Below are 26,576 nucleotides of genomic sequence, written 5' to 3' on the forward strand. Positions count from 1 at the left end.
GCAGGAGGCAGGGGAAGGTAAGAAATCAGAGAAGACAAAGAAGAAAAAGAAGAAAACCTTGATAAGCAGAGGTAATATCTTTTTAAAAAGCTTTAAAAAATATTTGCCAAGTTGTCATAATTTATTACTATGTGGAATGCTAGAGCAGTAAGAGAGTAATGTAAATTTTATATCCTGGTGACTTTTCCATCTGGAGAGAATGCTCAAAAAATAAATATGAAGGCTGGTCACCAAAACCAACTTGCTTTCATTAAAAGATGCCACTAAGAAAGTAAAAGACAATCCACAAAGAAAAAATGCTCACAGTACATATATCTGGCAAAGGATTATATCCAGAATATATATATAAATAACTCCTTTCAATCAATTTTTAAAAAGCAGTCCAGTTTAAAAAAAAAGCTGGAGATTTGAACAGGCATGTCACAGAAGATANTTATATCCAGAATATATATATAAATAACTCCTTTCAATCAATTTTTAAAAAGCAGTCCAGTTTAAAAAAAAAAGCTGGAGATTTGAACAGGCATGTCACAGAAGATATCTAAATGGCTACTAAGTGTAGGGAAAGATATTCAACCTTATTAATCATCAGAAAAACACAAACGCACAGTGAGATAACATTGCACACCCAGAAGAGTAATAAAATTAAATACTGACAATAGCAAAAGTGTTGATAAGGACGTGGAGCAGCTAGAATTCATACGTTGCCAGGAAGAATGTAAAGCGATATAATCACTTTGCTGGGGCACCTTGGTGGCTCATTTGGTTAGGCATCTGACTCTTGGTTTGGCTTGACGCATGATCTCATGCATCATGAGATTGAGCCCTGTGTGGGGCTCTGCGCTCAGTGGAGGGTCTGCCTGAGGATTTTCTCCCTCTGCCCTTCCTCCCATGTGCATGCACGTGTGTGTGCTCGTGCTCTCTCTCTCTCTCTCTCTCTCTCAAATAAATCTTTAAAAAAAAANGATTTTCTCCCTCTGCCCTTCCTCCCATGTGCATGCACGTGTGTGTGCTCGTGCTCTCTCTCTCTCTCTCTCAAATAAATCTTTAAAAAAAAATTTTAAAAAGATACAACCACTTTGGGAAACTGGTAGAGACAAAGAATCCTGAGGGGGTAGAAGGAGGTACAGAGAACATGAGGGCAAAGGATACAAGACAGACATGGAATAGAGTGAGACCAGCACCCCTCAGTGGGATCCTCACCCATGTGGCTTAATCTAAAACCTTCTGACCTATGGCTCAAGATTAGAACTGGCATGGTAGGAGTGGGGCCAGAGGCATGGGAGGGAGACTCTTTGGCAGATGTAGGAAGACTCTGGAGATGAAAAGGAAATGAAAGTGAGAGGGTTGGGGAAGGCACCATTCCAAACCAGACTCTGAATTTTTAATGTCTGGTCCCAAGTTTTATTATCCTCCTGCCGATTCGCCTACGAAAGGATTGGCTTTAGGATGGTGGATGAGCCAAACCTTAATTTGTTTCCTTCCTTCAAACGACTGACTTGAACCTTCATCTGACCCTTGAGGTCCCCCTCTTTCTGGCTGAAAGTCTCTTGAGAACAAACTCCAGTGATTTCCATGGTTTGGGGAAGCAGTTGGCTCAGGTCTCTGGACAACAGCAGCCGCATCTCAGGAGAGTTGGCCCTCCTGAGAGACAAGAGCCAGCGGGACGACTGAAAATTGGCTGAAGTTTAGTCCAAACCACTCATAGCTCAGACCCATATCGACTTTAAGTTTCTAGTCCTTGATGAATATTTATACCAAAATAGGGCCAGTGGAAAAGTTCCATCTGTGTGGATTTTAAGAGTTTTGCCTTCCCTCAGCCACGTGGACCAAACTCAGGAAAGTAGCGGAATCATTGCCAAGTACATGCTCTTTGAAGTACAAGAAATTCTGAGAAGGCCCTGGACCCATCATATTTCTTCTCATCCCGAAAACTTAGATTTGGCACTCCTTTTTTAAAAAAATACTTAATATCACTACCTCTCAGTGCTTTATAATTTTAGCCTAGCCCTGGACACCATGAACACTCTTGAAAGAGTGGGTAAGTCTCTTCAAAGTTTAGCTGGGTGAAATTGCTTTGCTGGTTGGTACTTTTCCCACCTTTCTAAAATCTGGATGGTTAATCACTTTAACTCACTTCTTTACTTTGCTAGTTGACAAATGGCCCTCTTCGGTTTTATTAGTCACTCCATACTCCTCAGAAGCAAAAATGCAAAAAAAATTTCATTAAGTTCTGCCCTTGATATGAGGGACTAAAATAGAAGCTCCTCTCTTGCACAAGGCATATTAACTGCACTTCCAAGCACAGGCCATGGGTCAGGCACTGTGGTACATAGTTTTTTTTCCTAACGTTTACAGAAATCTCATTTTACAGATGAGTAAGATTCAGAGTGATTAAATAAATTGCCTTGGTGACATAGCTAGATGATGAACATGAATTAAATGGATGAAATTCAATCCACAGCTCTCCCTCTTCCCTTTATGTCATTTCTTATCTATATGTAACATGTTTGTAGGGTTCCAGAAAGATGGGCCATGAAGAGAGTAGGCCTCAGGCTCAGACCTTTTAAAAGACAATGGTATTAGTTTGAACTTAATGATGTTTCATATTTGTCATATTTTTTACCGTTACCTTCTGTTTTAATACATTTTAAGGGTAAAGGTTTTTATTTTTCAAGAAGGAAGTTTTTATAAGTAATTTGTTTAAAGAAAAACAAATAATCACACAGGTGGTGTATTGAGGACAGAATTCATAGGGTTTCATAAACATCTAATATTCGATTATCCCTCATCTCTATAGCACTTCACAATTTTCTCAACATCTTACATGTGGTGTCATGTTTGATTCTCACAACAGCCCCATGAAGCTGGTAGGAATTATGATCCATTTTAAAGGTGAAAAAAATCAAGGTTCAGAGAGCAGAAACTGCTCACCAGGGTCACACGGGTAGTGATAAGGTAGCCAGGGCTTGGGTTCAACTCCTCCAGCTCCAACATGAATGGTGCTCCCCCAGTGCCCCGCCAGCAAATCATTTCAAGGGCAGGAGTGGATAAAGGGATATTCCAAAGCAATGAGCCAAGACCAGAAATGCCATGGAAAGTCTACAGAGCTTAACGACTCTCATGGGCTGGCCTGAATTTTCACAGTTTCCCAGTGCTTGTATATATTCTGTTTCACAGAAGCCTGTGGTTGCTAAATTCTGAATTGCTCTAGAGAAGTCTGATTTTCTCTCTCTGATGAGTCACCTTCCAGAAGTTTCAGAAAATGGCTCTCCCATCCAGGGAGCATCTCCTACCTTCAGGGGTACACCACAGATGGGATGGCACAAACTAGAAATGGGCCCCTCAAAGAGGAAAAGTTGGATTCTGCCCAAAAAGAAGAGCATTTCTTTCCATGTCTACTTGCCTTGAATAACTGACCCGAATTCAGACCACAGGTCTGGGTGACTGGACCGGCAGGAATACATTAACAGGGGAGAACCAGTGAGTTTGGTGGCAAAGAAGGTAAGAGTGCAGTTCCATCAGTCTACCCACAAAGAGATTTCAGGAGCTGAAAACACTCCTGCAGGTAACACTGAGAGCCATAGAGAATACCTGAGGCCATTCGAATAAATCAATGCATAAGAGAGAAGCATGTTGAGAATCAAGAGGAGGTAAGGACCAGTGCTAGAACCTTAGAGGGGAGCAGGGAGCCGTTAAGGAGGGCCAAGAAGGGTTGGGCAACCAGTGGAGGCCAGAATCCCTGAAACTATAGGAAATCAGCGTGATTCTTGTTTTTTCAACTCTTCCCACAAGGCATCAGCCTCGGATGAAGGATACCTTTATGCAATATCTTTTCACATTAACAAGGAACAAGCACTGATCGAAGGCAAAAATGAAAGTGTTATAAAAGAAGCTAGTCAAACATATATTCGCTGAGGAGCTACTCTGTGCAAGGCAGTATTTGAGGCACTGGTGTTAGAGCAATAAACTCGCTACACGGGGACCCTGCCCCCATAGAGCTTACGGTCTAGCAGGACAGAATGTCATTGTAGAGGTCCATTGAATCATTACAATCATGATGGGTACTACAAAGCGGTACAAAATAGAGGGTTTCCTAAGACTGTGTGAGACGGGTACCTGAATGACAAATAGAAGTCAGGTGAAGGGAGAGAGAAATGTTCAAAGCAGAGAGCACTGCATACGGGCAGGCTCAGAGGAATGTGACATCTTTGCTGGAGCATATGGTTAAATGAATATCCTAAAACTATTCAAGAGATCATTTTCTGGAAAGTGACTTGGCTTCTGTAGTTCTGATTTTACATTTTAATTGTGTTAGATGAGCTGCAAAGGTGAGTCCTTGAAAATGAGTTATTGGCAAAGTGAATGACCATCTGCTAATTTCTGTTTCATAAAACTAGGCTTAGAAAAACTTGACCTAAATACTCTTTAAGGTGTTTTCATTTCTAAGAATCTATGATTTCTTTGTGCCAGATTTTTCTTAAAGATAGAATTCCACTGTATAAAGTATGTACAACTAGTTCATTATGGAGGGGGAAAATCAAGGGAAGGATGAAATATTTGAAAATGTATTTAATGTTAGTTTGAAAAACATATGATGATGGGGTGCCTGGATGTCTCAATGGGTTAAGCATCTGCCTTTGGCTCAGGTCATGATCCCACGGTCCTGGGATGGAGTCCCACATGGGGATCCTTGCTCAGCGTGGAGTCTGCTTCTCCCTCTGCCTGCTGCTCTCCCTACTCGTGCACTCTCTCTCTCTCACTCTCTCTCTCTCTGACAAATAAATAAATAAAAATCTTTTAAAAAAGAAAAGAAAACATGTGATGATGCGAAGATAAAGAAGAGGGAAGTCATTTATAACAAGGGTACTTGTTTTTTAAACCAAGAAACCATCTTGCTAGAGGCACTCAAAACACAAGTGGTTTCTTAACATCAAGGCACCAAAGTTGCCTGAAGGAAATGTGTGTGTGTGTCAAGGCTTCCACTATCATCAGTTAACCTAAGAATTTACGTGTGAGATTCCCAGCAGGAATCATTTGCATAAGCAAAGTCTCCAGACATTTAATAACAGTGCTGTATTTTTACATGGCACACTTACTATTACGATATTAAGATTCAGATAAGCAAGATTAAAAATTCCCCAACTTGGTTTGCTAAGTCTCTCCATTTCCACAACTAACCCAATAAAAGTGTGTTATCCTTAGATCAGTAATGCTACAAGAATTCAGACACAAGTACACATACACACACACACACCAAATTAACATCCTTACAGGAAGATGTTCTTAGTAGGCTGCTAAAATCAGGAGTCTAATAAAACTGGGGAGGTATAATAAGTTCAGTATTGCCAGCCTCAAGCTGGCAGTCTTATCCTTGAGAAGGAGTCTACTAAGGGCTGAAACCTAAGAACCATGAAGCTAATTAGATTTTAATTTCCAAGTATGGCCTGAAGGTATTAGGCCTGGAGACACCAACAGCCTGTTCTCATTTAGGAAATGGGGGAGGGGAAAGTAAAGAAACCCTACGAGGACTTTATTTTCTTTTATCTTAACTTCCCTCAAACCACTTGGTAAATCTCTGATAAAATTCCCAAGGGGTTTGGATTACTTCTGGCTCATAGTGAGACTAGTGGCTTTACTTACATCTTCCCAAGAACTGGCAGGGCCTATCCATGAAAGAAAAAAGACAAGTTTTAAAAAGATAGCATTAGAGCCTCTGGAAACAGTTTGGCAAGAAATGCCGGGTCCCACTCTTGCGCTATGGGAATCCCTTTCGTCGTCAATGAAAACAATGTCCACACTTTGGGAACCTAGTGGTCTCAAAAGATCCCTAAAAAGTCTGCACGTGGGGGGAGGTAGGAAGACCTTCCTCCCACTGCCTATTTCAAATAAGCAGTGTGCCCCTCAAATAATGGGCTGACTTGTCTAAAAACAGGTAATTCTCAAAAACGGGAGAATGGTTTGTCAGTGGGCAGCGTCTGTAGCTAATTCAAAGGGAGCTGGTGTCAAAGGAAAATATTAGTTCAATCCTAAAAATCCTATCACTTCAGTCCAGCGGGGTCCCTCATACATAAAATTTGTGGACCTGCTTTGGATTCAACCACACATACCCATCAGCTGTCAGCAAGAAGCTGATGGCGCAGAGGCTGGTTTCCTCTCTCCCTTGGTCAACATCATTTTTGCTCTGCCAAAGGAATGTCAAACAAAGGAGTCAGAGTTCTGAGCAGGGCCTGATGATTTCCTGCATTTTCCATGCCCTGCCATCACACGGATGCCATCAGCCTGCCATCAACTGCTCAATTTAGGATTTGGAACTTTCTGTCTTGTTCCGTACTCCTCTTCTTCAAAATGAGTCCAGCCTCCTCACCTTTGAAAGATAAGAGATATTCTATGAATATTTCGAGGCTGCCCACCTTCAAGGGCTCTGGCCGGTGCCGAGGGGGAAAGGAGCCCAGCCATGTGCATTGTCTCCTGGAATGGGTAGAGCTCCTCTGTCCAAAGTTCCCTCACACCAGGCCTTTCCAAGAGCTGCAAACCCTTGGAAAACATACTAATTTGAGTCTTACTGCTTCTTTGCCTATTTTTGATGAAAGTGCTAAAAATATAAGAGTAAAATTACCAAAAAGGCAGACAGAAGGGAAGAAAAAGAAGTAAGATAATCCCCTATCTCGGCTAGCAGAGCTCTGACAGTGTCTGCTCCATTATGCCAAGTAATGATGTGGTAGGAGGTAGACATTACAAACAGACTCAGCCAGCCAAGCCTGACAACAGGGTTGATTGCAATTGCTCGTTCTCTTCGGGAGGAGATATTCAGGATGCAGCCAGTTACGGATGGGATCAGCTGTTGCCCAAAGGCAGGCTTCCGTGTGCCTACTCTGTTCACGGCCCAGGGTCTGGGCATTCCTGCTTTTCTGGAACCAGCCTCAAGTCAGTGAAGGTTGCCTGAAAGAGGAGGAGGGGGGATGGGGAAGGAGGCTAGAGCAGGGTCTTAAACAGAGAAACCTTTCATTTCATATTTCCCTGTCCACATATGGATTTGCTTTTCTACTCAGTTTTCATAGCTGTTAACCCTTTTTGNTCTTAAACAGAGAAACCTTTCATTTCATATTTCCCTGTCCACATATGGATTTGCTTTTCTACTCAGTTTTCAAGCTGTTAACCCTTTTCACACATGATGTGAATCTTGGGAATCCCCAATAATTTCCTTCCCTGGAGGGGAAGACAGAACCAAACAAATGATGACAAGTATAGAATCGTTCCGTAGAGGGCTGTGTGCGCATGTGCGTGTGGAGATGTATGCACGTGTGTGTGTGTGCATGCATGTGGATGGGTGTGTAACAGGTCCTCCATGGTGGTAAGGAGCTAATAGGGGAGGGGAGAGGGGAGAGCTTCCTGAAGAAGTGATAGGAGTTACTGGCCAGTGGTTTCCAGAACTTCCCCAGGTGCACTGTTCATCAAGCAGCCTGAACAGAGGGATTGGGACCCATGTCAGGGACAGCTCTGGGGAGACAGGGGAGCGACAGGCCTCTTTCACCACCCCAAAGGGGCTGGGACCACCAGGAATTCTGCTAACTTCCCACATACTCTAGAGCAGCGTGTGCTGGATTCTGTGCATTTGTTTCTCCTTGCTGGCTGCCCTGATTTCCACTTAATTTTACCTGTGAAACATGATGTGTTGAGAAAGGAAGGGCAGTGTATTTTGTCCCAAACACAAATTCTTCTAGAGTCAAGCCTGGACAAACTATCTTGACAGAAGAGGAAAAAACAAATTCTTAGTAGAGAGTAAAAAGTACTCTTTTGTTGGGCATTTGTGAAAAACTTTGTTTGGGACACCAGATACTCCTAACATCATGGGCTAAATCCATCAGACTAACTCTGTCAACCACAGCTGGTCCGTGGAATCAATTTAATACACACAAACCATTGACTAGGAAAGATAATCGAATCCGTACCCTGAAATACTGACAACTCAAGCATTTCTGCCATCAGCTCATCACCCACCAAATGTTTTCCTTTTCTGTTGCTTTAAATAAGATTGGTCTTTAAAAACAAAAAGGAAAAAGAACAAGTTTTCCATCCATAGAATTCTGACTACGAGATCAGCTGGGCTAATCTCAATTTGTTTAGTCTGTGCATTTTTATCCTTATTACACAATTCAGGAAAAGGGTATCTAAGTTGAAGTGATTTCTTTACGTCTGTGCTTGTCCGGACAGGAGACTAGAAGTGCCCAAGGAGCAACCCTGGGGTAGAAAGAGTAGATTTGGACACATTCCCACACATATATTTACCTACATCTGCACACACATCCATGTACACACACAGTCCCCTGAAGAATATTCGTGCCCCCCAGATATGACCTCTGATGTAGACACGGTCTTTGTTGCTGCCTTTGTGAGACTTGCTTGGTTTTAGGAGGTGCTTTATCCTAACTTGTTTCCGTGGCTAATTTGCATGGCATCAGAGCATAGGTCAGTCAGTGCAGAATGGAAATTCGAACAAGTAAGACCACCAGCAGCTGGGTCTGCTCACTCCTCTGGCGTACCATATTCTAAGCCAGCCATCTTAAGGCCAAGTGGGATAAAAAATAGAACCCTCCAGGACTGGGGCTACAAATCCCAGTTTTCATGTCCTATTTGGGGAAACAGGGTTTTCTTGACCACAAACTGAAGCCCTAGCTTGAGGCTTCCCCAGGAAGAGTACAAGCATCAACAGGGAGGGGAGTGAGCCAGAAGCCAGAAGCCAAACACAGAGCAATAGTTGTGCCTAAGATTGGAGGGAGCAAGATAGGGAATGCCCATTTTACATGAAAAGAAAACAAATATACATTATGGAATAGGATGCCCAAAGTCCCCCGAATGTAAGAGCAGACAGACTGGAAAGAGTCTGTGTTGTTCAGCCAGCTTCCCCGGGCTCCTGGGCCCCAGTCCCTACCTCTGGTAGCATACAGGACATGTCACAGGGATGGTTTGTATTCAGGAAGGGCAGCAAATGTCATTTTGACATCAAGGATGGGCAGTTATTATACTAGTTAGTGTACTGATTTCATTACTCTGTTAAGAATTTGTAAGGCTGTTTAGCAACTCATTCTTCCAATCATTGGGGAGCTTCAAAAAATGGAAGAAGTCCAGACCTTGTCAAGACCGTGGGGTTTTTGAATGGGAAAGTTAATGTAAGGCTCTCATTATACTTCCCAGCCAGGACACTCTCCAAAATGTTCACATTTCTTAAGGGGGTGTGGGGGAGTGGACAACTTTCCATGATGCAGCATGTGACCATCTGGGCTGTAGGGGTCCTAGGTTGGGCACCTCTGTCTGGCAGGACCTCTCAGTCCCTACTTGGGTTAGGGGGGACCACCCCTGACCTCAGGCCTGGCAAAGGGACTCAACATCAGTGTGAGTCCCTCAGGGAGCCAGGCAGCCAATGAAATTTAGAAGCAGAGGAAGGGCTGTGGTCTCCCTCCTGTCTAACTGTTAAGAGAGTTCCTGCACTTGACATGAAAGCCTGTGAGCCGGGCTTGTGCCAGGGGAAGAAGGGACCAAAATGAAATAACAGAAGTCAGGAGTGCTGTTAAAAACACCCCTTGTATGGAATGGTGGTCTGGAAGTAGAATGTAGAAGATGTCGAACCAATGAGCTGAGAGCCTCAGAGTCCACGTTGTAGTGGCTGAGGGTACAATGGGGAGACCCAGTTGTTCCCAAACTTGTCTGTACAAATGACCGCAGCTTGTGGCCCATCCCCAGGGATTATGGCTGAATTGCTCCAGCATGCAGCCTGGAATTTGGAAGTGGTAAAAGCTCCCCAGGTGATTTTAATGTGCAGAAAAGTTTGGGAACCTCTGATGTAGCCCCTTGCTCCTTAAAGTGTGGGCCCCAGACTGGCAGCAGCAGCTTTCGCTGGGAGGCCAGCAGAACTGTGGAATATCAGGCTCACGCCAGACTTGCAAGACCAGAATCTTCCTATTAGCTAGAGCCTGGCTGATCTTTATGCTAATCAAAGTGTCACTGCCTCCAAACACACGCAGACCAGACCAAATCCCCCTACTAAAGTACCAACTCATGGCACACTCTTTTTCTAATTCCTGGCTCCAATTGCATTTGTAATTCTACAGTTATAGGAGCTCTTTGAGAAATAAGCGTAAGCATCCCAAAATATCTGGGAAAGTCTTCCTGGCATCACCTATGGTGCATTGGTTTAATTAAAATGGAGACTGAGGACTCAGAGACACCTGGGTTCAAATCTAAGCGCCAGCACCTTAATTTGACTCCTTTGAATAGTCTTAATTAGGGAGACCAGCACATCGTGGTTGGTCCAGAGCTTTCCTGGTTTCAGCACAAAAAGTCCTACATTCCAGGCTCTGACTCAGTCTCAGGCCAACCAAGAATCGGTTTCCCTTCAGTTACTTCATACACTCCCTGGGGATACCAGCAAAGATCAGTGGTTCTCAGACTTCAGTTGTGCGTCCAAATCACCTGGGGAGCTTGCACAGCAATGACTGGGCCCTACGCAGAGTATCTGTGTCAGTGGGTTTGGGGTGAAAACTGAGTATTTGCACTACTAACGAGTTCTGAGGTGCTTCTCAGGGACCACATCTTGCGAACCACCACAAGACCCCTATCTCAAAGGGGTGGTGTAAGATTTGCCTGAGCTCAGGCGTAGCACAGTGACTAGGAAACTGCAAAGCCTAGTACTTGTTACAGCTGCTATTAACTATTTTTATTATGGAAAAGATGGGACTTGAGCTGGTCCCTAAAGAGTGGGTGGGGGTGAGCTCTCTGAGGTTTAGATGAGCATGTACCAAAACCCCAGTGTATATTTAGGAGAAGTGTAAGAGGCTCGGGTGGTTGGAAAGAGAAATAGTAGTACTGGGTAGAAGGAGTAGATGATATGGAAGTAGAAATAGATACACTTGGCCCGGTGAGGTGGACCACATCATGGGAGCCCGTGACATCTAACACTCAACAATGTTTATCCCTTTAAAGGCAGCTCAATACAACTTCAAAATGAGATGGGTGCTAGTATCCTTAATATAAACAAACTATTAAGAGTTGGGAATAAACCCAGAAATGACTTGCTTCTTGGTTATTATGGTTTTCTTCTTTTTTTAAGTGGTAGCAGTTTCTAGAAGACAGTTTTCAGCATGCTGACCCCAAGCCACTGTCTGTCCAGTCATCTACAGGCCTGGGGTTGGAGCATGAGCTCCAGCTCCCTGGTCCGGTACTAAGCACACATGACCTCTTGTGTTTCATTTGGGCTTCCAGGGAGGGAAGCCAGTGCCTTGGTGCTTTTCTGCCATAGGCATTGCCTGTGGTTCTGATTCATGTTCTCCTCTTGCCACTGCCTCTCCAGCTGCCTCTGAGACCTGTCCATTGCCTTGAACATCTGTACTTTAGTTTATTTAGCAGAACTGGGTTGGGTGGTAGAAATCTTGGGACCAAGGTGATCATGGCCTTGTCCTGCTGCCCCCAACCCTAACCCGGGACCTCCCACTCCTACAGACACACTGTCCCGTCTGTTTGGATCCAACTGGCCTGATGCCCAGAGTCAAGGCTAGACTCGTAGGAGGCTGTCTGAGGTCTGGAGACTCTCAGTGTGGTAGGAAATCATAGGATCTGGATTCCAAAGACATGAGTGTGAATTATGTCCTGAGCAGCAGCAAATCCCATCAGTTCTATGAGCATTTTTTTTTCATGAGCCAAATGCAAAGTGTCTACATCCTAAGGTTGTTGGGAAAACCAAGTGAGATAAGGAATGTAAATACACTTTGTAAACTGTCAAGTGCTGTACCCTTAGTGGAAAGTACCACAGCAGATTAGAGGAGAGCACAGCTCTGAAGTAAGACCCGCCTGGTTTCACTTCTTGGCTCCACTACTCACTAGCTATTGGATCCTGAAAAAGAGACTTAACCTGAGCCTGCTTCCTCATCTGAAAACGAAGTCACCAAAAGTACCTCTCATCAAGCATAAATATTATGAGATGCTTGGCAGATGCCTGGCACATAAGGTGTACTCAATAAATGTTAGCTCAGTCAGAATCATTAAGAAAGCTATAACATTTTTGCTTCAAGCCCAGTACAGATAAGGGTAGAGTGAGGAGACCCCCCCTTTTCCCATAGGATCTTCAGTCTAGACCATTCTGAATGGACAAGTTGCTTCTGCTCTCTGACTGTCATGCATCCTCTGTTGATTAGGAATAATGATTACACTCCACAGGGTTGTCAAGTGTTCAGGAAGAGAATGCTTCAGTAAGTAAAATCACTCCATGGATTGTTAAGCTGCTCACATTTTGGAGTTGGTGATACCAGGAGAGGAGTTTCTGGGATTATTGTTTTCTGTGTATGATGGAAGTTCTTTTCTGGACCTTGTCATGTTCACCTCATCCCACCCTTCACTGCCCTTACTCCACTTCTCTCCTTGGTAGGGAGGAAAGGGTTTGTTTTCAAGTAGCAAAGCATGTTGGCTAATAATCTTTAATGACACATATGCCTATAGAGTTTACCTATAAAAGACAAATCAGAGTGATTGACGTGGAATAGAATTTAGTGTTAAGATTCAGAACACCCTAGCTCAGAAAGCAAACCCGGGGATGGTTAGGAGGTCATGTGATGATGAGAAGATAGAATTTCCAAAAACGTAAAATCACGACTCCTGTGCAAATATAAAATAAAACTTAGCAAAGATTTTATTCAACTCATTAGTTGATGAAGTACTCAATAAGATATTTAGACCCGTTCAAAAAGGATTTGAGGGGCTGGGTATTTATAGGCAATTTAATGTTAGGACAAGATTGATGGGTTAGGTACATAACTAGATAATGCCCAACAGGACAATAAACCATAACCTTCCAGGTTATCTATTTCAAAAAGATAAAAACTCCTTGTATTTGTATCTTTACCAGACAAAAATCTCCAAATTAACATATAACTTCACCAAGTCTGGGAGTACAGCAAAGTAAATACATCTAGATAATCCTTGAGGGGATTATTGCCACCAGATGACACTGAGAGGACGTGCCACCCACTTTTCTGCCTTATGCTCAAGTTTTGGATATTTTTTTAAATAATGGTAAACATTTTACTTTACAAACACCCTTTTAATCTGATTTAATGCTCACAACAGCCCCGTGGAGGCAAAAACGGGCAGGGAAAACCCGTTTGGAGAGGAGGAAACCGAGTTACATATGGGAGGGGAATTCCCGTTGTCTAACCCCAAGTCCTCTGTTCATTCCTAAACTCCATATTGCATTTCTTCTTTTCCCTTCTTCATGTCTGTCCTACCTTGTTATCCCCCTGTAAGACTTCCCCTGGGGGTTCACCTGAAGGAAATGCTCAAAGTGGGGAGGAGGCCCTGTTGTCCTCCAGCCCTTGTGTCCCCAGGGCTCCTGGCCTAGGTCCTTTTAAGTCCCTGATGCTATTCCAGTTCCACAACATCCTACTCTTCCCAAGCCAAAGAAAATTGTCAAAACATGTTATCTCCCCTCAGGAAAAATGATGGAAGAGATGCTACATTCCAGGAACCCATTTTTTAAAGTGATGGCTCCTTTTAAGCTCTTCTGTTTCCAGCTACTGTGAGCCACTGTGAGCCGCCACTGCACCATCTTTCATCCAAGACAGAGTCCACATCAGAGAAACCTACTGTTTATAAACCAGAATATCTTGTTTGAAACACTGTTTCTGGTTGATGTTTTCCTCTTCTCAATAAACAGGATCATCATTTTCTGTGTCTGACATAGCCAGGTCTGTCTGGCTCCTGGATGAATGACATGTAGGGGACAAATGGCTATTTATTGTGTTAAGCAGTCGGCCAGGAAACTGGCAGCAAGTGTGGCCTGATGGCCCAAATCTGCTTCTTCCTTGCAAGGCCATTTATTTTTCTCTCCCACGGACTTCTGTCGCCATGGAAACTGTCCCACTAGCAGGATGGAGACTAAGGCCAACTCTCTGCTTCCTGTACTTATTCAGAGAGGCAACACTTAGACACATGAAGCAAAGGAGACAGTAAGAAAGTATATGAGGTGTGGAGTTAGAAAGTAGTTCCTCTAAAGTTCCCTAGAATTCTGAAGCTGGAAAGGGAATTTTTTTTAGAACATCTGATTCAGGGTCTCTCAGACCATTTACACGAGGTGTGCTGACAAGAAGAACAAACAGTGCATAATATGTGCATGCCAAACCCTTTCCCTGCAGCAACCCATTTAACCCTCACAGTAGCTCCATGAGGCAGGTTGGTTCCGATTATCTCCACTACCAGAGGGAGAAACAGAGACTCTGCAAGTCCAGTCACTTGCCCAAGTCCCACAGAAGAAAGGAACAAATTTAAGACTAAAATCCAGACCTTGTGACCCCAAAGCCTGGACCTCTTCACTTGAAATAGCTGCCTGTTCCCCACCTCTTGTCTTGTTCTTCACATGGGCTAGCACCTCAGAGGCCCTGAAAGCCATTGCACACACCCAGTGTCCACCATTTTTACTTGATCATGTAATCCTTCGTGCTCCCAGCCATCAATGACCCCTTTGCAACATCTCACTGAACAAGGATTCTGTGGAACAGGATTCTAGCAACCTTGATCCAGGCCAGTTTTCTCATCTTACAGAGAAGCAACTTCGGCTGGGGGAGGAAATGAGTTGCCTCAAGCTGCACAGCTAATAAATGTCAGAGTTGGCACCACAGAGCCAGCCCCCTGCCCCGCAGGCCCATGCTCTGCAGCTCGCTGCTGCCTCGCATCACTATTTCTAAGCAAACCCTGAGCCAGCAGCTCAGCTCTTGGGCCAAGCAACAGGACTAATCCCCTTATAGGATGCCTGTTAAATCAGCCACTCGTTAGAAGAACAGCAATGCTCACACGCAGGGTGCTTTGCCACTTATGAAATGCTTCCACATAGCTCTTCTGTTTCCAGGCTTTGCTGCCTCTGGGTCTTTCTAAAATGATCCAACAATGAAGCCTTGTTCATAAGTTGTATACCTTCCAAAATAACCACTGAATCACTCAAACATGAAGCGTGAAAGGATCGCTGTGTTTCAACTGGTAGAAGCCAAGGTGACAAGAGTCAGAAGCAGTAAGAGGTGGAGGTTTGCAAGGTGTTGGATGCCAGTGTTTTACAGAACAAAGTTCTGCCTGTGACGGAAAGCTCCCCAGATTCGGACAATGAGTTGATGGTGAGCATCCTCGTGTTTTTCTTTGTTACCAAGAATCTAGCACTGACCAGGCACAGATGTGAACATGCTCTCTTTCGAATGCGTGCAGCACCGCCCTTATTCCGCAGAGTTGTGAACATGTATCAGAACAGCGCAGTCCGCGAGCACGTGTGCAAACAGCAGCTGTCAAGTGAGAGATGGGGAGCTAGGGTCACTGTGGGAAGATTTGAGGTACAGAAGAGAAATATGGTGAAGAATAAGTGTGTCTTCTCGTGTACTTCTTCGGATCCTAACCGTAGTGATGCAGACGGTCTCCCAAGTTCCACTGCCTGTTTTTCCCCCACTTAAAAGCAAAGAGACTAAGGAGTGATGCTCAGATGGCAGCATCTCATCTATCATGTCCTCTCGTATCTTTTTGCCCTTGCACATTTTCTCCCATCTTGGAACCCCCGTCTCCTCTTCTGCCTGCTCGTTTTGCATAACCCCCATCCAGAGTCACCTCCTCTAAGAAGCCTCCCTGGACTTCCCATACAGATCTATCCACACCTTTCTCTATGCACCTAAAGTCTGCGTGCAAAATAACACCGACTACCAGATTTTAGTACCCAGTGTGAACGGGCACTTTATATATATTACCTTTGTACCCATTTGACAAGTAGAGAAACTGAAGCCCAGTGTGTCCAAGGCCAGTATGCGTTTTGAGTCACGATGCTGGGTTTGGAATCCACGTCTCCCAGGCTCCAAAGTCCATGCCTTTCTGCTACATAACAGGTAGCTCCCTCTGCCTCAAACTTACCCCTTCCAGAAGCAGGTGATAAGTATGTGTCTTTCCATCTCCCTCTAGTCTCTGAGAACTCTAGGGTACACCCGAGTCCTATGATGTATCCCTGTGCCTGACATATGCTAAACAAATGGTTAAATGAATCAATAGTCTGTTGAGTGAGGAGGTTATCCCTTTATCTTATGAGTTGATGAAGCCTCATTCTTGATAAAACCATAATACACGTGCATAACTGTAGCAAGTCCTCCCCACCCCCAGTGAAGGGGTAGGTATGTTTCTCAGCCAGCAGATCCACACTCTAAGCCCCTGCTTCTCCAGTTTTGATGTAATACAAAGCTCCTGGAATTTCGTGAATGTGCAGATTCTGAATCAGAAGGGCTGGGGCGGGAGCTGAGGGGCTGTGTTTCTGGCAAGCTTCCCATGATGCTGCTGATTTGAAGACCCCATTGGAGAGCCACTTGGGTCTCAACACAGCAGCAGCAGCAGCTGGTGACAAAGAATAAAACCTGTCCTGTGTGTTGTTTTCCTTCCAAAGGACCACCAGATTTCAAATGCTCCTGATTTTCCGTGTTTTAGCAAAATATTTAAGTTATGCTTTGAGCTATAAACATTTGGCAGCATGAGCATTTGTTTGTGCCTGTAGCTTTGGTTTAATCACACCCTATCAATAATCACGAAGGAGGGAGAGGAAGATTCCATTCCAGTGACAAGTGGACCAGGGGAGCTGGTGAATATGGAAGAAGGAGGAGATGATCCCTCACTAGCAGGGGATTTCCAGCGGGGCCCTGGTGGCTAGCTGGCAACAGCACCGAAAGCCCCCACCTCGTTCCATTTTTATTGGGAAGGGCCCCACCCTTCCACACTTGCCTGCCCTATGGCCACTTTCCTGGCTGGTCTTCTCCATTCTTGGTAAACAGTAACTGATGGCTTATTCATCTCGAGCCCTTTGAACCCCACACAATCCCTTTGCTGGCATGCCAAGTCTTTTAGAGGTCAAGCGATCCCCGGTCCAAGACTTTTAGAAGGAAAACACCCTTTTTTCTGTCTCCTTTTCCAGATGTCCCTGGGCCAGCAGCAGTCAGCAAGAGGTGTGCCTTGTTTGAAATGCAAGGGGACGTGTTCAGGCTTCGAGCCACATCCATGGAGGTAACGGAGTTTGTCAGGAGAGGCTCTGCCTGCCTTCATTTCTTGGCTGTCCTTTCTGGGAACCCCTGGTCATTCTTCTCTGCTGGGACTGCTTAAGATGCATGTGTTTCGGGGAGGATTGGCTCCGGAGTGAATGCACTCCTGCTTGGCCTAATTCAGAAATGACAGAGAAGCCCTTGGGAGCCAAGATGAGAAGGAGTTTAGTGCTTCACACGCCATTTCAAGGTGGAGGCCACCAAACTCAGCCCACCAAGGCTGCACCAAGGGAAGATATGGGCAGTTGTTAGTCGGTGCCTGGTCCTCTCTGGATTGTTCTATCCTGGGGCTTGGTGCATGTGGTTGATCTCCCCATACTGTGTCATCGTCCCTGTTTTTAATCTCAGATGCCCCTGGGCCAGAAATAAAAGTCACTGTGTCCGCAGGACTTAAAAACCAGGCTGTGGTACATTCATACCCACAAGGCAGGGCCATAAGACCCAGCTGGACTGGGATCTGCAGAGTTTTTCTTGTTTTTCATTGAGGACTCTGAAAACCGGAGGTAGGGCTGCCCCACTGCAAAGCTCCCAGGCGCTATCACCATCAGCATCTACATGGAGGGTGCCCACTGGAGGTGTGTAGGGCACAGGCTTTGTGACTGTCCCAGCAGCCCTGGGAGAGAGAGGTTAACCTCTGTAGGGCACGATAGCAAAGAGGGAGTTTTTGTCTCCTCTGCCAGAGGGTTTCCTTGGGCACTCAATGGGGGAGGAAAATTTGGAGGTTTTTATCTCAGAGTTGTTGACTTCCATTGTGAGACGGCAATTGCAAAAACATTTGTTGAGCTGAACCAAGTCTTTTACATTTAAATGTTGAAGTAACCCTGAGCAGTAGGTAGCATTTTCTCCATTTTTCAGGTCAGGAAACTGAGAGTGGGTAGCAGGGAGATGTCCAATACATGGCAGAACTCAAACTTGGGTCTTCATGAAACCTACCCCCATCCCCTCAAATGCTTGGCAGTACTGTGGGTCATAAGCCTTTGAAGCACAAAACTGTTCCTTTACTCCGTTCCCTGACAGCCCTGAACCTCACAGAAGCTCATGTAGTCTTCTGGATGCAAGGGACCTTTAAGGTCGTCCAAACCCCACTCCATCCCCTGCACAAATTCCTCCCACAGCAAACACACTCCCCATTGGGAGAATGCCCTGCACATCTACTCTGGCCACTGGAGCCCTTTCTGGGCTTGAGGAGAGGCAGCTTCCCTATCCTTTCGCCCCCTGGTCCTGAATCTGCCATCAGGATGTCACAGAACAATGCTGACTCCTCATCAGCTTTCCGAAGACAGCTGGGATAGCTCCTTTTAGAATCCTTAGGGTAGGGGGTAATGTTCCCTGAATGCTCCCACCAACTCAGTTTGGTAATACTTTCCCCTCTCAAGGATCAGTCCCTTACTGCCTGTTGTCTGACATCTGAAAAGGTTCATTCAACATATTTTGTCTGATTTTCTAGCTGTTTATGGCAAGAGGGCAATTCTGGGCCTTGTTCTTCGGGACTATAAGCAGGAATGTCGGCATTGTTTTAATCCCTACATTCCCCCACCATTCTACAAAGGACTTGAACGTCAAGTAAATTGATCCTTGAGAAATGCAGATTGTAGCTTCTGGCCCCCAATGTCAGGTGTTGTCTTTGGTTTGAATAACTTTAATGGGGACCTAAATTCATGTCATACTGGAGCAGGGAGGTCCCAGAACCTTAGGGGTGAAACCACATGAAATCATTTTTATGCTCCAGTTCTCAAACTACTTTCAGTAGTTTGAAAGATATTTGAATGACCAAAGTGACAGCCAGCCTGCTTTAATGAGCAAGTCCCTGGACTAATAATCACAGGACAAATTCACGTGCTGACTCAGCTTGAACAAACACTTCCCTTCTGTAAGCCTCACCTTTCCCATCTGAAAAATGGAAACATTGGAGCCCATGTGCTCTAGACTCCACTTTTGGCTTTAAAATCAGTAGTTTCGGGCAAGCTGTCTATAATCAAATTAGTGATTGACATGGTTAGCAGAATTAGAATGGTAATTACAATTAGTGGCACAGATGGTAGAATTATTTGGAGAGAAGGGTACAGAGTGAAGGCAAAAGCAGACTTTCATGAAAACAGAAGGGGAGGCTCCCCGAGCAGCCTGCAACCTCCTGCTTCCCTGACAGACATGCCCGGTCCCCTGGCCTTCTGAACCATCCTCAGGATTCTGGCCTGCCCTTCAGGGCAGGGGCACACACATTTCCAGGACTCCAGGCTTTTCAGACAGAGCCCGACAGAAATTCTCTTCCTTGCAGGGATTCTTTTTTTTTTAATATTATCATAATCCTAATAGCTTTATTTTTTTTTAAATGCACACTGACTTCAGTGAGTAGAGAAAAACCCCCAGTTTGAGGGAAGTAGGGGACATAGTATGAAAAATGGGAGACAGACCACTGGCTCTTCAGATTACCCAATTTTACATTCTTCAGGGGTCATTCTTTGGATTCTCCCAGTGTCCTCATCGTGGCACCCCCTCTGATGAGGTCCTGTCTCCATGCTGGTGTAGGTGGCTACACCGGGAATTACAGTGTTAACTCTGCCTCTTCTCCCCGGGGCAGTGAATCTTTACTGGTAACTCTGCCCAAAGAGCTGGGATGCCTGTGCTTTTCGGGAGACAATCTAGAGAAAGTCAACCAGAGCTGCTTAAATTCCTGAAAGGCACTTTGGACTAGGGACTAGGGACTCTGGCACTTTGATGGGCATCTAAATCACCTCTGAACAGGAATACAAGTACCCCTGCCCAGATCCCACTCCTGACCCATGGAATCTGACTAGCTGGGGCCATGGCGGGGGTGGGGGGCATCTCCAAGTTTACCACGCTCCCCAGGTGATTTAGATGTGCAGCAAAGTTTGAAAACTCATCAACTAGACCAAGGGTCAGCTAACTTTCTGTAAACAGCCTGTTCATAAACATCTTCGGTTTGACAAGCCATATGGCCTCTAGCACAACTAGTCAACTTGGCCCTTGTAGCGTGAAAGCATCCCTAGGCAACATGTAAATGAATGAATGTGATTATGTTCCCATAAGTCTCTATTTCAGGACACTGAAATTCAAATTTCATATCATTTTCCTGTGTCACAAGATAGTAATCTTCTTCTGAATTTTTTTTCCAACCATGTCACAACATAAAAACTATTCTTACTTCACAAGCTGTACAAAAATAGGGGATGGACCAGATTCGGCCAATGGAATGTAGTTTGCCAACTCCTGCTGTAGACCAGCTCTCTCACTGTCAGATTAGAAACTTGACCATGGGCCTGTGTTGGGCAAGCATTCAGGCTGGAAGTAGAGTCCAAGGCTTTGCCTTTTCCAGCATTGTAGGTAGCCCAGGACAGACTGCAGAAATAGCCATTTTAATACCATTGAGGATCTTTCTGGATGTGTCTGTGCCCCCTTCAGTCTGGGTGCCTGGAAAGAGTAGAGTGGGGTAGGGGGCTATTTTCCTCATCTGTAGAATCCCAGCAACAGTGCCTGGCAACATGATGGTATGAATAAAGGGCAAAAGAACATTGACCCAATTTTAAAGAATATCTCATATCCATCAACATTTTCCATTTCAAAATGTTTTGCATTTGCCACATCTCTAACAGCATCCTGAGAACCAAAAAAGCAAATGGTGGCTTCCCCACCCAGCTCCACACATGGAAGGCATTGGGGCTCAGATGATCTCGTGGGACACCAGGCTTTCCCTTACTTCCTTCCTCTTCCTCCTTCCACTTCCCCCTCTGCTGCTGTCCCTCCCCATGTGTAGACTGGTTGTGCCATCCCCTACCTTAGAGATAGTCTCTTCATGCCTGGCTTGTAAAAGGGAGAGGCAAGAGGGTATTTATTGTGAATAAAATGCCCCAATTCTGTAAAATGAATAATCCCTTCTTATGAGAACAAAAAGAAAAGACTTCTTGTTTTGCCCTGCATCATCTTCAGGGTCATGTTCTGTATTGAAATACTGGAATTATCCTTGAGGTCATCGATTTTACCATTTCTCAAATTATAGTGCATTGCATGTGAACTTGGACTGCAAGCTTCTCTTCAGATAACACTGGAAACACTGCGTTCTCCCTGCCTTAAAGTCACGCTGTATATCAGAGCATTAAAAACAAGAATCAGCCTTGCACTGGAGAAATGTGTTTAACCTGCTGTAACCCACTGTCTCCCATACTTATCACCCTGAGCCTTTTTCCACGTGCCCTGGTCCAGACCAGCAGAACCACCACCCCACCCCCGCCAAGAGCATGTGCAGTCCTCACAGGGCCCAACCTTACTCTCTGTTACAGTGTCCGTTGGATTTTCTCTCCCTCTCCCACCCCAACTATAGGCTCCTGGATGGTTGCACTGGGGCCTCCCTCCTTTTATATTAGACAAGGGTTTCTCAACCTCAGCACTATTGACATTTTGGACAGGACAATGCTTTGTTGTGGAGGGGGCTGTCCTCTATATTACGGGATGTTTAGCAGCCTCCCTGGCCTCTACGCTATAGAAGCCAGTAGCACCCCACTGTGACAGTGACAATCAAAAGTGTCTTCAGACATTGCCACATGCCTCCTGGGGATGTGACCTTAGTTTAGAACTACTGATGGAAGGGGTGCCTGGGTGGTTCAGTTGGTGAAGTGTCTGCCTTCAGCTCAGGTCATGATCTCAGGATCCTGGGATTGAGTCCCGAGTCGGGCTCCCTGCTCAGTCGGGAATCTGCTTCTCCCTCTGCCTCTGCCTGCCGCGCGCGCACTCTCTCTCTCTGTCAAATGAATAAATTTAAAAAATCTTAAAAAAGAAAAAAAAAGAACGACTGATGGAAAAAAGGAGGATTGCTTTGGGCGTGCCTGGCTGTGAGGTGCTTGTGCTACGCAGTGACACGTCTCTTGCTTGGGCCTGCCTCATCCCTGTTGCAGGTCTTGACGTTGCTCACTTTACTTAACAAGTTCTTAAATCTCATGCGTGAGAGCAACGGAGATAGAGCACACCTCAGGTGTCAGGCCAGAAAGGGAGGGAAGCGGTTTTCCCCTATACTGGGAACACTGTGGATTTTGAAACCTGAACAGCATGGCACAAAGCAGCCAGTTGCTTTAGTTTTTAATTGTCAGACAGAACCATAAGGCTTTCAAGTGAATTTGACACTTCCCCAGGATGCTTTTCCTTCTCTGAGCCTCACCACAAAGCCTTGCCAGTGAACATCAATCTCTCCAGCCCAAGGGGTTTTCTGAGCTCATTCCCTTCCCCCTGGGTCCTATCCACCCATTTCTTGAAGAAAATTTCCAGCTGTATTCTAACTTCAGTATGAATGCTAAAGAGTTGAAAGCTGCTGAAGCTCCAAGGCTCATGGATCTTGGGAGACAATTTCAATAATTCCTTAGAGCAGAGGTCAACAAACTTTTTTATAAAGGACCAGATCATGGATATCTTAGGCTCTGTGGGCCACACGGTCTCCATTGCAATTATTCAAGTCTGCCATTGTAGCCCAAATGCATCCAGAGACAATATGTAAATGAATGAGCATGGCTGGGTTCCAATAAAACTTTATTTACACAAGCATGTTGTGGGCCGGATTTACCCCACAGGTCATAAAGACTCCTGCTTTCGAGCATCTCTAATGAATAAACCAGGCTTTGCTGTCATACCCAAAGTGAGTAAAAATGTGCTGTTCTTTTTGCCAGCAAAAGTCATATCCCAAATTCCCCACAGACTGATAGTCTCCCAAATGCAGTTCCTAATCCCAGAGGCCTTTTGATCTCCGGTTACCACTTGTCGGCTGCCAACCCTTCCAAGTTACTAAAGTTGAACCTTGAACTTGCTTTCAAAAAAGGCAGATGCTACCAGCAGGAGACTCTGCTCTTCTCCTCTGGAAGTTGATCTCATGTGTCCCAATTCACCTCCCACCCCAGGAAAATATGCAAGTCATGCAAATGCAGCCACGAGGACCACTGCTTCAGCAATGAGCTGGAAGACGATCGGAAAATCGGCCGCTTGCTGATGGACTCCAAGTATTCCACCCTCACGGCCCGGGTGAAAGGCGGGGACGGCATCCGGATTTACAAGAGGAATCGGATGATCATGACCAATCCCATTGCCACTGGGAAAGATCCCACCTTTGACACCATCACCTATGAGTGGGCCCCGCCTGGAGTCACCCAGAAACTGGTAAGGCAGCTTCCTCCAACCAAGTGGTGGTTTTCCTATCCTTATAAATCTTAGTCATGCCTAAATTTCAAAGATAGGGTAAAAAGAAGGCAAGATTATAGAAATGATAGGAATAGCTTTGGTTCTAAACCTGCTCCTGCCTCGCTATGTGATCTTGAAGTGAAAACTGTCTGGGCCTTGGTTTTCCTCATCCATGAAATGGATAGAAGGGTCTCTATGAATTGTAAGGCCCTTCCAGCTCTAGTCCAGGGCTGTCCATGGTTCCCTTTGGGCTCCCCACTTCTGGACAAAGGATGGTTTATCATTCTAAACTCAGAGTGCTTGTCTTCATGTGTGAGATGTTCGTTTTCCCTCAGAGTGGCCTGGGATGTACCCATTGCAGGCCCGTGGAGGAGCACAGAAACAGTCCTCTCTCCTCTCCAACAGTGGAGGCCTCTTGGGCTTAGAAGGGAGAACCAAACCAGCTTTACACAACCCTGAGGAAGAGGCACCCAGAGAAGGACAAGGCCACACCCTGGCTGACCATGACAAAGACCCCTAACAAGTCCCCATGCACAGGCCTCAGCCCAGACCAGTAAATCAGAAGTTCTAGGTTGCAGGATCAGGATCACCAGACATGGGCAATTAACCCCTCAGGTCATCCCACATGCAGCCACCTTCAAGATCCAACAGACCAGACCAGTGCCCCTCAGATTTCAACAAGCATGTAAGTCATCTGCACATCTTGCCAAAATACATCTAGTAAGCTTGGGGCTGGGCCTGAGACTCCACACTCCTGACATGCTCCCAGGTGATGCCACTCCTGCTGGCCCCCAGACCACACCTGAAATAGCAAGGGCCTAGATAATTTCCACAATTTAATGAGATGAAAAAGTCCTACAGTTTTAGAGATGCAAGCCTGGCATTTTAATTAAAACTCTTCTGGGGAAAAAAGGAGAGGCTTCAGCATCCTACATGTTCATATCCCCACAGGCTCCTCCCACAGCTTCAGCTATACCCCTCACTCATTACCTTACAGTGCCCTGACCGTCCTCTTTCCTGCTCCGGAACGCTCTAGGCTTTTGCCCTCCTCAGAGACTTTGCGCTTGCTGTTCCCTCTATGTGAAATGTCCATTCCCTGCTGTTTGCGTGGCTGGGTCTTTCTGACAGTCAGGTCCCAGACAGGCCTTCTTGAACCACCCAATCTACAGCAGATGCCACCTACCTTCCCGCTACATTTTTTCTCTCTCAGTTCACCAATGCTTCTTTAGAAGCTTTGATTGCAAGTTGCAGTTGTCTGATGTGTGTCTTTGCTTAGTTATCATCAAGGGCAGATGCCATACCGGTCCTGCACACCATCCTATCCATCACCTTGCACCATGCAGAACACATAGGTTTGATGAGTATTTGTGCTGCGTCACCCTCCTGGCCACATGTGGTCTGTGGACTGACACTGCACCACAAAATCCTGGGATTGGCCCACAAGGAGAGGTACAGAAATTGAGAAGAAATGTCAGGAAATTTAGTAGCAACTGACACCCAAGCATGTGATCAGAGACCTCCTCTCACTGAACAGAATTCCACTGTGGTCAGACTCACGTGGAAATCTCATGTGGCATGAGCTACATTCTCATTTCATGCAGTGAGCCCACAAATCATTCTGCAATAGGTGGAAAAATCAAACAAAAAAACCTGATCCTTCACCATAGAGAGTCTGAGCAGCGCAGTTCTAAGCTGTAGCTTAAGTGGGGGAAAGGAGGGGGGAATCCCTTCTAGATCAAGTGGAGATTGGCAAGATGCTTTTTTAAAAGCTATACTTTTTGAAGACGTATTTTAAAAGAATATGTTAGCGTTTGTGAGCTCAGCCACCCTGTGAAGTAGGAATTATTTTACACGTAAGGAAACACAGCATGGTTAATTGGCCTTTGCCAGTTGGAGGGGCTAGGCAGGGGCACATCCGGGCCACAGAGGGTGGTGTCCAACAACAGCAGTCCTGGGACATGCCGGGCAGCTCCGAGTGCGGGTCTGCCTCCAGCGCCCAGGTCTGGGTAAGCCATCAAGCAGGTCTCCAAGATGTCAGTGGAAACTAAAGCAAGCAGCTCGTAAAAGAGCTAGCTGTGGGCGTCAGGAACTGGCTGGTGAAAACCCCAAACACTTCGGCCCCAGACTAATCAGAGGAAGGCATCGTCAGGCTGTGATTAATGCTGGCTCATAAAACCACATGGTATAAAGGGCCCTCTGTCTGCCCCGCATCTGGCCTGCCTGAGCAAGTTGCCTTTCTGAGATTGGACAGTTCTCCCTTCCTATTCACCCTCCTGACGTTTTTTTTAATTACCAAGTGATCGGGATTGATTATATTTTGGAAATGGGACTGGATCTTGCTGTCATCCTTCCCAACCAGAATGAAAAACGGAGAAATTCTTAAGCCTTTAAAGACTAGTCACAATAAACCTAATGGCTAATATTTATTGAGCACTTATGTGTGCCAAGCACTGTGCTAAGAGCTATACATGCACAGTCTCATCTAATTTTCCAACGCCTTTAGGGATGTACTATGACTATGCTTATCCACAGAGGGAGGCTCCGAGAAGTGACACAACTAGCCAACTGGCCCATAGGTGGCTTAAATGGCAGAGCCAGGCCTTGGACTCAGGCCTCCCTGACTCCAAAGCTTAGGCTCTTCACTACCAAGCCAGGCCAGGGGAACCAAACAGGTAGGAGGAGAGGCAGAAAGAAACAGGTATCTTGGATTAGCCCTTTTAAGGGAAGACTTCTAAGAATAGGGAGGAAACTTAGGCAAATCTTTGAACTCTAGCCAGGATTTGGGGGGAGGCCAGGAGGAAAAGAGGAAGGGAACCAGCATCCATTGAGCATTCTGCATAGACAGATAGATTGACAGAGATATACACATAAAGATATATCATCAACACCTGACCAGTCCCTATGTGCATAATAACCCCATTTTATGGGAGAGCAAACAGGCTTTTGAGGAGCCTACGCAGGTGTGGCACTCCTACCTCATCCTCCACTCCCATACCCGGCAAACATTGCTGGTCAATCAGGTCACTGTCTCCCATGGAGCCCTCATTGGGCCTCAGAATCCTCCTCAACACAGAACTTCAAGTAGCCACTATTGACTAGGATTGACATGTACCATGAAGCCTGTTGTCTGTCCTTGCCTGACAGCTGGAGAAAGAGAAAAAACAGGCAGGATTGGGTCTTCCGATTCCAGAGTCCATGTGTGTTCTGCTGCCCAACCCTGGGAATAAAGCACCTTTCTTTCTTTTTTTTTTTTTAAAGATTTTATTTGTTTATTGGACAGAGAGAGACACAGCGAGAGAGGGAACACCAGCA

The 26,576-nt window shown here is 45.4% G+C and overlaps 1 protein-coding gene across 2 annotated transcripts in view; it reads left to right on the forward strand.

The window, feature by feature from the left end:
- Window positions 1-26,576, forward strand: part of LMCD1 (LIM and cysteine rich domains 1) — a 61,361-nt gene that overhangs the window by 11,879 nt on the left and 22,906 nt on the right. The window contains exons 1-3 of one of the 2 annotated variants that reach the window (XM_034658688.1): window positions 14,966-15,149; window positions 16,967-17,055; window positions 22,988-23,243. In XM_034658688.1, coding sequence (XP_034514579.1) covers window positions 15,147-15,149; window positions 16,967-17,055; window positions 22,988-23,243 — 348 coding nt within the window. In that variant the 5' untranslated portion in view covers window positions 14,966-15,146. Of the gene's footprint in view, window positions 1-14,965; window positions 15,150-16,966; window positions 17,056-22,987; window positions 23,244-26,576 lie in introns of those variants that run through there. The other variant, XM_019800882.2, reaches the window with a different exon arrangement.

The sequence above is a fragment of the Ailuropoda melanoleuca genome, chromosome 4 (genome assembly GCF_002007445.2).
Source record: "Ailuropoda melanoleuca isolate Jingjing chromosome 4, ASM200744v2, whole genome shotgun sequence".
In the NCBI taxonomy this organism is placed as follows: domain Eukaryota; kingdom Metazoa; phylum Chordata; class Mammalia; order Carnivora; family Ursidae; genus Ailuropoda; species Ailuropoda melanoleuca.